Genomic DNA, 12,635 nt, shown 5'->3' with positions numbered 1-12,635 from the left:
TGTGTGTTTGTTTGATAGCGGGACCACTCTGCGCTAACAGTATCACGCACATCTAAATGGTTTGGTGAGATGGCACAGTCACCAACCATTCTTCATCCCCACGCCTATACATCGCTTTCACTTCCCCCTCGGTAAACACACATGCACATCCAAAACAAACAAGAAAACAAACACTATCCTCCCTCTGATAGTGCCCAAAGGGCAGCCCAGAGTGCCAACAACAGTGATTCAACCTGACACAATAGAATGACAGTAAAATATGGGATGTCTCCACAGGCTAATATACAAAGTAAATGTTAGAAATATCAGCTAAAAGCAAAGTTACAGGGAGAGTGCAGCAGGCTGCATTTATCTCCTGTCCTCTCTTCTTCATGCTTAGAAATTAGTGTATGTTATGACTCAAGTGAACGTATGAAAGCCAGAAGCAATAAACAATAAGTTTAATGTTGGCTTACTGAGCACTGACTTACCTAACCAGCGATGAACATTTTAGTGTTTAGTTTTGTCGATTACAATCAGAAAATATTCAATACAGCAAATTCCACTCTAGTGTTCAAAAAACGAATGTATTGGTATAAGACTAATACAAGTGGAAAAACACTTTCTGGCTGCAGTAGATGGCTGTTAAACTTTGATGGAAAGCGACACCGTCAGTCGGTGTAGTGATTTATGAGCCTCCTCCAGCTTAAAGGGTTTCACGTAGTGCAGCTTTAAATTGTCCAAAAAACACAGTATATACTGTATGTAGCTACAGTCTGTGTATGTCATTATAAGTTAAAAACTTTTAATCAGAGTTACAAAACTTCTTTCACATCACCAAAAACTACCAACAAGTGCAATGAGCAGTGATCACCTGAAAAAAGTCAATAGCTCAGCTGGGAGAAATGCCAGCCCGAGACCACAAGTAAATTTGAAGTAAATGGAATAAAAACGTCTCTTTCTTCCGTCAGGTCCAGAGCTATGGGAAAACCACTTTGCTGGTGAAGTTGGATGTGGTTGTACTGCCGGTACTTAGACATGTAGTTAATCTGACATTTGTTTGGTCAGGGTACTGGCGATCATTACATTTTACCAAAACAACCTTTTTATGTGGACGTCATTGATCATAAATTCACAGTGTAAATTCCTCACACCAACACTAAAAGGAACAAAAATCTGCTGCACTTTAACTTGTCTCTGAGTCTCAGGTAAAAGTGACTGTCGGTAAATATGACGTGTATTTTTTATTTTTTTTTCATAGCTCCACAACGAATTTGTGAGGAACATTGAAAACACCTCAGTGGACAGCCTAATACAGAAACTGGCTGAGAGCAAAGGAACAGGCAAGGAGAGACCAGGTAAGCCCCCACGGTCTTGTATGTTTTACTCTAATAATCAGTGTTTGTCAGTACCTGCGTTTCGTGTAAATAAATTAGTGGTCAGGGGAACGGGACCCCTGCCTGTTCCTGCCTTGCGGGGATAGGAGGGGTGTATAGAGAGGGGCAATTAGAAGTAGGAGAGGGCCATCAGAGTCAATCATAGTAATCTGCTGTAAAGGTAGGCAGGCTTGGCATTCCAGTAAGCATGTGACACACAGGAGGCTTTGCTGTGCTCGCAGACTAAGCAGGCAGAACCAACCTTTTCAGGAGGTCAGAGCTCAACAATGACTCTTGTGTAAACTTTGCCATGCCACAATAATCAAGGGAATACTCCTCAGACTCCTTCGGCTCTACCCCCTCACCTCCCCTTTTTTCTTCACACACACATGCACAGCTCACTCACTGATACTTAGTTACTCTCGCAGTGCGTTTCGTACCTCTGAAGCTTGATTTTTATACCATCAACTATTGTCAGACAATTAGTCTGTGAAATCTGCATGTGAACACTTTAAAGCCCTCGTGTAAATATCCAATTACTTCACTAGTCCCTGTACTTGTACTACATTACGTCAGGTCACAGGCACAAAGGGTTCACCTCTGCTGTGTTTGTGTGTACACAAATGGTGACCCCTGTGTCCAGACGCTGCGTCCAAGGAGTGGTGGCCATCATTTGTTTGGACAGCAGAATTAATTGAGGCTAAAAAACGGTCAGAAAATTCCTCTTGTATCAAGCTGTTCATTAGGGATTGCACAGCAGCCCCGGCCCTGTCAGAAAAATAACCTGTCTGTCCCCTGATTAAATAGCTGAACGGATGGCCGGTCCAGTGCCTTTAGAGAGAGAGAGGTTGAATAAACTTTCTATTGCGGAAACAATCCCAAAGTGACACACTGCGAGGCAGGGGGGTTCGGAGTGTTCAACGATATCCAGCTGAGCTGTCAACTGGCGGTGGGCCAGACACGCAAACCCCCTCCGCCCCTCTCCCACTCCCAGTGCCATGTGAAGCATATGCAATTTAAAAAACCATTCTCCGCTCATGCGTGACTGCATGCTTCCCTCACAGAGAGTAGAAAGAAAAGAAACATCTTCCCCTGTATAAACAAAGTCGTCTGTCTGTTTAGGAGATGTTTAAACAGTTCCTAATGTCTGCCCAGATTTAGGTAATATTCATGTGTCTGGTGTTTAGACTTTTTTTGCAGTTGGTGTGCATAAATATTGTCAGATGCAATCGCAGGATGCCAGCGGCAAAGAGTTCCTGCTCTGCCTTGGCCTTACGTACATCCACAGCTTTTGTTAAACATCCCAGAGCTTGAACAAAGAATGCCATGTGTAATTTTCCAGTAATTTCCCCCTTTCTGGGGCCTTTTTTTATTGCTATTGTTTGACAATATCTACAGCTGATGCAGATCAGCTGACAGAATGATTATGAGCTTCCTCTCCAGGAAAAGATACACCCCATGAGTTCAGATATTCATACCTGTTTTATGTCAGTACAATGACCGAATGGGGACGATGAAATTATGGTGTCTCAGTATATGTGTGTGTCTCTATCACTTCCTCCCATGAGAGAAAGTTCTTGAATGAGCATGCCCATTTTGTTTTGATTGGCATGAAACTCCCTGACGCGCACGCACACAAACAGCCGTTCGTGCTCTTCGTTGTGTATTCGCTGGCGGTGAAGAGGCCTAATATTGCACAGTAGAGTAGATCGGTCATTGGTGTACTTTATCCACTTCACTTGGCGTGATGCATGCCTCTCGTGACTCGCCGCTTCCCTGCGCTTCACTCAGCATTGCACACGCCAAACAATGCGTCAATTCTGCTTGCGACTGGCGTCCTCTGGGGAGACTTCATTGGAACGCTGCTACTGTATACATTTTGAGTTAAAATATCATTAGCTTTGTTGTTTTCAGGTCAAGGCATGTTAGTGTATCGGAGATATTGCCAGAGGGTCCTGCCCCATCTCTCTCTCCCCCCCTCTCTCTCGCTCTCTCTCTTTATCTCTCTCTCTTCTGCTCATCTTTCAAGCTATTAAGCTTTCTAGTTATATACCATACATCTGTCTCTTTCTGGTTTGATAGCACACACAGACTACATGCCTTTCGGGTCATGCATTTTGAATAAATATTGTTTTAAAATAACATTTCAGCAAGATGTGCTGTTTGCTGTTAAGCGGGCCAGATGTAGTCACATAACTGTATGACTGCAACATTAATACTGGAGCATAGAAATAAAATATAGTGGAGTGTGTGTGTTTGAATTTATAATTAAACACATGGATCATCTGCCCTCGTGTAGCTGTCACACTAATGTAAATGATTTCAGAGTCATCATAAAGCTGGTTTGCCATTTGCCATTCTTTCTAATAGATCACACACACACACACCCATACAGAAATGAACAGTGCAGCCTCCTGGACTTCCCTGATTGACATATACACACATTGCATGTCTTGCCTCTGGGTTTCCTACAGCTTTCAGTGTGTGTGTTTGTGTGAGAATGTATACGTTAAAGCGCCGACCCTTCGAAAAGCCTCCATAAATGTTTCCGGAGGCACATTTGAAGCGTGACAGTCTGAGTGCAGGGCCTTGGAGGTAAATGTGCATAATTTATGAGCATTAAATTAAGTGTAAACTTTGTTGTTTTTCATTGTTTTCTTATCATATGAATGATGTATCCAAATAACCAAAAGCAATGTTATTGTTTCGGTTAAGCTAAATCCATGGCTGGTTGTACTCAAAGTGATATCATGGTCATTAGCTGGAATAGACAGGACAATTTGTTTGTTAGGCTTGTTAACCGAGGTTGTCACAGCAGGCTTTGTATGTTTGTTTGTGCACGATTGTTTGTTTTATGGGTCGTTTTTCTGGCCTTTTTTTTTTTTTTTTGCGTGCCAGAGGAGGAGAAAAGGGCATTTCTTAAGCCTGAGAGCAGATTTGTCCATGTGGCTTTAAACACTTCACTGCATGTAATCTTGGACTTGTTTGTCTTATTGTAATAGGGTTAGTGTCTTTGCGTGTCCTGTGTGGACAGGTTTAGTTTCAGCTCAGTTCATACCTGCTGTTTGCTGCGAGCAGAGCGGCTCATGCACTGATTCAGAATTGGTTTATGATTGTGATGATTCATGTGCCCCAGGTGGGGTTTTTGTGTGTGCTGCTCTGAGTAAGACTCTGTGTTGTAGAGTTGTGCTTTGTGTCCCCAGGAAGGAGTGTCACATCTCTGTGAGTGCCACCAGACACACAGTTGACTCTGCTATTGACCCTGTCTGCCCTCTGGGACCAGCCTAGCCCTGTTCATATACACACTCTTTATGGCACGCCAGACTGCATGTTGTGTGTTTTCTAAAGTGTGTTTGTGTCTATGTGTGTGTGTGATTATTGCGTGATGTACATTCACAGTATTCACAGCAGGGGGTCGTTGACCCTTTCCGTGCCAATTGAACCTAAATGATTTTTTTTTTTTTTGTCTCATTAGGGCCCATTGAGTTTGAGGAGTGCAATATAGCCATTGCTACTGAAGGTGAGTCTTGTTAGAAAAATTAAAGAGGGGAAGAGAAAATGTTTAATCCAAGTTGTTATACCAACAAACTATTGGTAACAAATTTGAAATTGCTTTGTTTTTGTATGAAGGCGCTAAACCCAGAAAGCGAAAACCGTTCGGCATCCCAGGTCGTAGGAAAGACAAAGACACAGACTCCACGTGAGTAAAGACATTTTCATCTTCAGTCCACCAGCAGCATTTATGCTGCTCATTTTTCTTTCCTGAGAATTTCTCATCATTGTGTGGCCATTTTATCTTTCAGGGAGTCTACAGAAGTTGAAGCTGCTGTGAGTATAATTTTCACCAGAACAGCTAGTGAACACATTCTTTCAGTCGATGCTTTTGTGTTTATATTAATTCTGCTTTGTATGTTATTTTGATTCAGAACAGCGGGAGGTAGAAAAGATCCTTGTTCATTTGATTCTGCTTTGTTTTTTTACTACTTGAACATGTGACTTTCTCTCTCTCTCTCTCTCTCTCTCTCTCTCTCTCTCTCTCTCTCTCTCTCTCTCTCTCTTTGTTCCCTCTTGTTTGTTCTGTAGATTTGCTCATTCATTCATTCATTCATTCATTTCTCTCTGTTTGTGCCTGTAGAACACTGCCAATGGCGCTCCCCCTGGATTCTATGGGACCATAGACATCCAGAATGCTGTAAGCAAGCTAATAAAGACAGAAACACATACATACACAGATATTCATATTCAGACCTTTCTTTGTTTGTAAATCACAATAAATAAACATATTTCAGAAACACAGAAAGCCAAAGTTATGTGTGGATGGGGTATAGAAGTGTGAACTGATTAGCTTTAACATTTTAGAATTAGGAAAAAACTTTGACTTTGTTTAAATTTAGCATGAAACAGAAGATTAATATGCAAAGAGACAAATTTAATGGTTGAAACCTTTAAACAGTTCTAGTCAACAGGTAATTATATAAATATTACACATATTATTATTAAATTGTTTCTTGTCTAATACTTGATTGAAAATGTTAATTTAAATGCACTTTGAAAAGAAAACGGCACAGCAGCACAATAAGATGTGCAAAATAAGAGTTGATAAATACAGTTTGACTGTGTATCATTTAGCTGCTTTAGCATCAGATTACAAAGGATACACATACATTTATTTAAAGTTTGTGCTAACTTTTAAACATGACTTTTTTCTGCTTGTGTTTTTGTAGAATGTTCCCCAAGTTGATGCAGAGGGCTTCTGTATCAGACCAGAAGTAAATGAAAACGATATCCTTTTTCTTTGTCTTGATGCTGTTCTCACTGCCAGGCTCAGTCCAGCTTGTAAGACATGAAGGATTCATTGCCGTTGGGTTTCTGTTCATGCCCGTTTGCAGTCCCAGGCCAGGGCTAAACAAAACTGTGCTGCAGATGGTCTCTCTTTTTCTCCGTCTTTTATTTTTTTGTGCTGTTGTTGTTGTCTCCTTAACTTTTTTTTTGCTCACATGCCAAAGAGAATTCCTTCTATACGTCCAGCGACTCAGAGGATGAAGACGAACCCAGGAAGTTCCACGTAGAAATCAAGCCCGTTCAGCCAAACAACGGCACGCACCAGAACCGAGCCACCATCGACGAGCTTAAAGCCTCCATCGGAAACATCATCCTGTCGCCCTCAACTTCGGTATGGTTTCATGCCATCCTAAAAACATGCCAAATCCTCCAACTCCCAAACTCAGACCTGTTGCTGTCTTGCTCTGCTGCACCAGAAATCTGCTCTGCCTTTGCAACACTAGAGGGCAACAGGAGAATATCCAACCTCTTTCAGGGCAGATGGCAACGCCGTTTAACCAGCCGTACTATCCCTCCTGTAGATGTTTGCCATAAGTCTCTTTCTTGAAGCTTATTTTATTTACATTGGAAAGGCGTATGTTTCATGTCTGATTTATTTCATATGCCAGATTGGCTCCTGATTCAGTAAGGTTTCTGTTTGCACACATTTCATGTTGCGTTTTTACTTGGAATTCAGTTTCATGTTGAACAACCTTGGGAACATTTTTTTTTTCTTTAGGAAAAAATATCAAGAACTCAGAAACAATAATTTTTGAGTTAAGTATCTGATGTTGTTGGCCTTTACTTCAGACTCAAACACATGCACACAGTTCTCCTTACAGGCACTTGCAGGGAATGTTTTGCGGCAGTGGTCGGCAGGCTGCACGCACACACACATACACACGCACACGCACACACAAACACACACACACACACAGAGCCCAGCCTGATCCGTGATCTCAGTCATGGAGCCCTTCATTCAGCTCCTTGTCCCTCACCATCACTCAATCTCTGAATCACTCTCCACTGCTCTATGAAAATAGCCGCTGCCATTAAAATTTAAAACCACTACTGCTTGTGTGCAAACATGCACCATGTGTGCACTGAGCTGTTGTTGTTGTTAATGTTGTTGTGGAGCGGCTGAGAGGGCACGCTCAGTGTCGCGAATGGGGTCTGGTGGGTTTGAGCCGCCGCACTCCCCGGCTGCACATTAAATGAATGTCACAGCATCTTCTTCCTGGCTTTGGCTCTCTCCCTCAGCCTCTCCCTTCCCCTGCTTTCACCACTGTTCCTCCTCCTCACTGTTTGTGTTGTACCTCACTCTTTTTTTTTCCTCGTTTCTTTGTTTGCTTTCACTCTTTGGGTTTTATTGGAGCCCACTTGTTCTAGACAGGACTCAGTTGTGGTTATTTATGAATACTTTATGGGGTTAGTTGCCTAGTTTTTTTTACAAATGTTTTCTTTTTTCCACCCTCGGAATTAATGATAAAGATAAGGTACAAGTTTATAGAGGATGTTTTTTAATGTAACAAGATTCAGGAGGAAAGATGCTCTCTTTTAAGCCTTTGACTTTGTTCATTGCAGTTTGGTTTTGGTTGTTGTCGAGACTCAAACCCACAATTACTTTCTCATCCTAAAAGTACAAAAGAAAACACAGACCGCTGTTTGTGTGTTTGACTGATTTGCATTTGAATACCAGAATAGTCATTACATTACATTTGCCGTCCTCTGTGTCTGCTCAGATTTAGTTTTCCCACCCTTCTACAGCTTTATATTCACAGAAAAGTTCAGGATTAAAGTTAAAGCATACATCCAAGGTGACGACGAGCGTTGCGTGATCTGGTGTGAATTATATTTTTTCTTTCTTTCTTTTTTTTTTTTTTTCCTCAGTGCTCATTTTTCTGTCTTTTTCATTTCTTCTCCTGTTTGGTTCCCCCTCCATGGTGTTCCCTTTATTGAAATAGCAATGGAAGTCGTGTGTGTGTGGCCAGCAAGAGCCGTAATTGAACCCATTTGCCGCTTAGCGCCTGTGGGACTAAACCCTGGCCTCACAGCTCTACGGTGGTTAAACGCTTTTGCTGTGTTCCTTAAACCCATTTTGTTTCTCTTTCTCCCCTCCTCCCTTGACAGCCCCCCCCCCACCCCCAATCATTCTCCTTGTACGAATAAGTTTTTTATTGAAATTGATGCTCTGAGTTTCCATTGGGTTGGTGGCCCTCAAGAGCATATCTTGCATATCTTGTGTTACGCAGCGTGACATGGCAGATTTATGTCCCAAAAAAAAAAGGCTCTGTGAAGGAAGTTGGTGAAGTGTTGGGGCCACGCGCTCTGTTGTCCCTGACTGATCGTTGTATGGGCTTAGATGCACGGTTTTTGCACTGCTGAATTTTTCACCCTACGTTTAACGTCTGGTATGTGTGAGTGGAGTTTAGTCCTGTGATTTACTGTCTTTGACTCTGAAGTGGAAAATTCCCTCTGCCACTGGGAATAATTAATAATATAGTTTTCAGCCCTTAAAGATTTTTTTTTTTTACCCTATTTTCATTGTGGTTTATATATTTGAAATCTTAAATATTGTTACAGAAACACCAGTTGAGGCTTAAAGTTTCGTGCTAGAAGTCGCACATGTTGTTATAAAGCAGAGAAAAACATGATGACCTTTAGAACACCTAATTTCTTTTCATTAAAAACATGTCTGCCAGTTTTATTTGTCCTGTGTAGGGAATGATCATTTCAGCCTTGTCAGTCTTTTTAGTTGTGTTTGGGATTTCTTTTTTTTTCTAGCAAACTGATCAAAGTTTGGCAAGCACAGATGAAAATTTGTGGTTGGTCGCATGCGTCTTTGATTAATTAATGTCTGTTTTTGTTTTCAGGGACAGATGCGGAGGAACCAGTCCAGTGAGTATTTTCTCTGTCTGACCTCTATCTGTGTGTATCTGTGTGTTGCTGGACCACTGTGAAGGGGGTGGGGGGTGGTGGGGGGTCGACTGTACAACTTCTCAGCTACGTTTTTCTTGGCCCGGGATGTTTTTAAAGAGGTCGTCTCTAAAAAGGAAAATCCAGAAACCTAGCCAAAACCAACATATCCCAAGAAAAAGTAAATAACTGTTCTTTTCTGTAAATGTGAGCTTGAGGGATGTTTTCCTCCTTTGGTACAAATACGATTAATTACTTAATTAGCTGTTTGTATTTTGACATGTCACAAATTATCTTATCCCTTCTGCAAACCAGCACAGTTTAGTGTGTGTTTACTGTGTTGATAGTCATCTGTCATACTTCATGGGGTCTAAATGTACTTTTGAAAAGGCATAAAAGCCTCGACTGTTAATCTGGAGAGACTTGAAGTTGTTTTCTTAATTTTAAAAACTTTCAGACTCAGCATTTGCATGACACTAAATGACATTTGTATTCACATCCTGCTGCTGAAACACTGATAGAGTTGAGACCAATTTGCACAAGGTAATGGCATTGATAGATGTATACTCTACATACGCTCAGGGATCACAGGAGTATCTACATTAAGCTCTAAGGCTCAGGGTCCTGGTGAGTATGTTTTCACTACAGTAGTTAGCCTCCAACCCTGCCTTCCCCTCCCCTCAAAACATATCTGCCACAGCTCTCATCTCTGTCCCCTCACAGGAGCCTTTCACACAGCTGCTGCAGCCAGCTGACACCAGCTAACACCACTTACACTGTGTTCTCTCACTGCAAACGTTCAGTAGCTTATTTTGAAGAATTTACTGACACGTACGGTTATAAATTTGGGTCCTCTCAGTTGCATCTTCTTACCTCTGGTGCTTAAGTTCTGCTTAAATGAATCCTTGCAGTTTACTGTAACACTTTAGACAGGGGCACAAAATAACAAAGCAATGCCTGATTTTATTTTTAGTTACTTAAATCACTCCTTCCCCTGTTGTAAAGTGTTATCATCACATAAAAACACATTAGCAGGTTAACTCTTTTTTTGCAGTAAGGTTTATAAGGCAGAAATGAGAAATATATCGTTTCTAACCTAAATCTTACTGCAAATTTCAGTGGTTTTTCATGGCAGATGGTGATTCTCACTTGTTCACTCAAAACCTCAGTTTATATTTCTGGTTCAAGGTGTGATGTACTTTTTGGCAAATGTCTTTGAATACTAGACGGTGAAAACCTCTCGTGTTGGGTTTTTATTTCATTTTTTTACTCGCTGTGAAAAAGTATTCACTGTCATCGCTCTGTGCAGGTCTGCAGGTCTTAGTTTTTGTTTGTTTTTCTCTCGCTGCAGGTGATGAGCTGGCAAAAACCAGAGTGCCAACGTCGTACGAGTGAGTATTAGAGCAAAACATCAAAATATGTATGTATGTATGTTCATTTTTTTACTGTGAAGCAAATTGTGCTGCTATTTGCAATGTAAATAGCAATCAAAGTCTGACCTGACTCACTCTCTCTTCTGTCAGACTGAGTAACAACGACCTCCTGTCTCTGGACCCGTTCAGCCCGACTCTGGCAGCAGGCTCCTCCTCCTCTGTGTCCTCAACAACAGGTAACATCTCTACATTTGATCTGGAGTCCTGTGCACACAATCTCCTTCCTTCAAAGTTGTAGTCTTTCAGATTTCAGTCAGATTTCAGCGAGGAGATGGTGTGAAGAGAGCAAACAGTTATTAATGAGATAAAACAGCGATGGAATACAGGCATTCATTGTTTTCTGTGAATCCCTTGTGCTTCTGTAGGCAATCTGAAATGATCATGGGTAGTGTGGACTTCGCCATTCCCATAAGAACCACTATATAGAAAGATACTAATGGAATGTAAATACACTGAGGGGCAATTTCAGAAAAAATGCTAGCAATAAATAGTAAGGTAAATTGGGGGTTGATTTAATGACAGTCTTAAGGTTTAAGGAGCAGCGATGCTTTAAGTACCCTGGTTTTTACTCATACACTCAGTTGAGCCTGTGATCCAGTCATTTTCACCCTCTCAGCTCTTTGATATCACCATCTCTCTATGCACTATATAGTCTCCCTTCCCCTCTCTTTCTTTTTCCAAGCTGCTCAGTTGGAAGCCTTTCCTCTTAGGGCAGTCCCAGATGGAGGAACTGACCCCTGAAGGCAACAGAATATTGGACTTTGGGGAATAAAAATGGCAGGCTTGCTCTATCCTAGTTTGCAGTTTTCATCATAGTCATTCCCCCAGTTTGTGCCGTGGAGCTAAATCTGTCTCAGTTTTTATTTCTCAAAAATCATCCTGAAGTGTTTACAGTCACTCTTTTCCAAGAGACATTTGACTTCTGAGTTTGTTTTACTTTGGAAGTTTTCGTGGCACAAAAAGAAAAGTGATAGTGTGATTCTCATGGCTTTACGTGCCTGACACCAGTGTTTAAACAGAGTGACATTAGCGCTGACCCATTGCCTTGGCTAAGCGTAATCCACAGTTAATTGGCACCTAGTTGAGGTCAGAGAGTCGGCTATAAAGCCCACTGGCACGTATGTTGTCAAACTGTGTCTTGTTACTGTCAAAGGTCACGACTTAAAAGTCAAAAGAGCATCGAAAAGTGGGAATTAAGTAACCACGTACGGCCTGTTAAATCTCTCTGTACAGTATTACCAGCTCCAGATGCACACATGACACATTAAATAAGTCTAGTCTGTCCGGTATTAAAAAGATTAAACTCTCACTGAATGAGGCAGAGTTTGAAAACATGGATGGATTTTTCATTTTTTGTATGTCACTCATTGTATTCATTTATTTTGTGTTCACTGATTTTTTTTTTGGTTTGTTTTTTGTTTGTAGATTTTTGTCAGTTTTACGCATTTTTTTAAAATTTGCTTTTGTTTTATTACAATTCAAATGTCAGAATGAAAATGACTTGATGTTTTATGGGTTTAAATTTTTTTTTTATTTTAACTTCTCCTATTAGACCTTGCCTCTGTTTTCCTTTCAATCCCTCCATCTCCATCTTTTCTGATGAATGACTCAGACGTCTTTCTGCCAGAGGCATCAGGTAAAATGTGTGTGCCCCATTCATCAGACAGTGATTTAAATGAAAACTCATTTGAAGAACTTGAAGTATTCATACTTTGATCATCAGGACGTGTCCTTATGCATGTCTAATGTTGATAAGAGGACACACTTTAGTTTAACTCAATTTCCACCGACTGTAATATAATAAATCTTAGATGAAATGCTGCAACTATTGCTGCTTGCTGTGTCTGAACCCATTAAAGGGGCTAAAAAATATATTGTAACCCCTTAGGAAAGACAAAAACATCATTATAACTCAATACAGTTACGAACAGGACCACAGAGGTGGTTCATATTAGCATGAATGCCAGTTAGCAGATTTTTTGTAGCTATAAGTGGTCTGTCGATGCATGTGGTGTGTGTGTGTGTGTGTGTGTGTGTTTTAAAGCAGCATGAGAAAACTGTCAGAGAGCCAAACAGGGCAGATCATCTGAGCTGAAACTTCTGCTCCATT

At 41.1% G+C, this 12,635-nt stretch overlaps 1 protein-coding gene across 7 annotated transcripts in view; it reads left to right on the top strand.

The window, feature by feature from the left end:
• Positions 1–12,635, top strand: part of fcho2 (FCH and mu domain containing endocytic adaptor 2) — a 39,928-nt gene that overhangs the window by 16,706 nt on the left and 10,587 nt on the right. For 3 of the 7 annotated variants that reach the window (XM_041058669.1, XM_041058667.1, XM_041058670.1), the window contains exons 8-19: positions 1,241–1,337; positions 4,831–4,875; positions 4,986–5,055; positions 5,159–5,183; positions 5,491–5,547; positions 6,080–6,137; positions 6,353–6,528; positions 9,050–9,074; positions 9,675–9,719; positions 10,444–10,483; positions 10,616–10,701; positions 12,078–12,161. In XM_041058669.1, coding sequence (XP_040914603.1) covers positions 1,241–1,337; positions 4,831–4,875; positions 4,986–5,055; positions 5,159–5,183; positions 5,491–5,547; positions 6,080–6,137; positions 6,353–6,528; positions 9,050–9,074; positions 9,675–9,719; positions 10,444–10,483; positions 10,616–10,701; positions 12,078–12,161 — 808 coding nt within the window. The remainder of the gene's footprint in view (positions 1–1,240; positions 1,338–4,830; positions 4,876–4,985; positions 5,056–5,158; positions 5,184–5,490; positions 5,548–6,079; positions 6,138–6,352; positions 6,529–9,049; positions 9,075–9,674; positions 9,720–10,443; positions 10,484–10,615; positions 10,702–12,077; positions 12,162–12,635) is intronic. The other 4 variants (XM_041058673.1, XM_041058672.1, XM_041058668.1 and 1 more) reach the window with 3 other exon arrangements.

Source organism: Toxotes jaculatrix, chromosome 16 (genome assembly GCF_017976425.1).
Source record: "Toxotes jaculatrix isolate fToxJac2 chromosome 16, fToxJac2.pri, whole genome shotgun sequence".
NCBI classification, from domain to species: domain Eukaryota; kingdom Metazoa; phylum Chordata; class Actinopteri; family Toxotidae; genus Toxotes; species Toxotes jaculatrix.
This window is presented reverse-complemented; position numbering and strand designations above follow the sequence as displayed.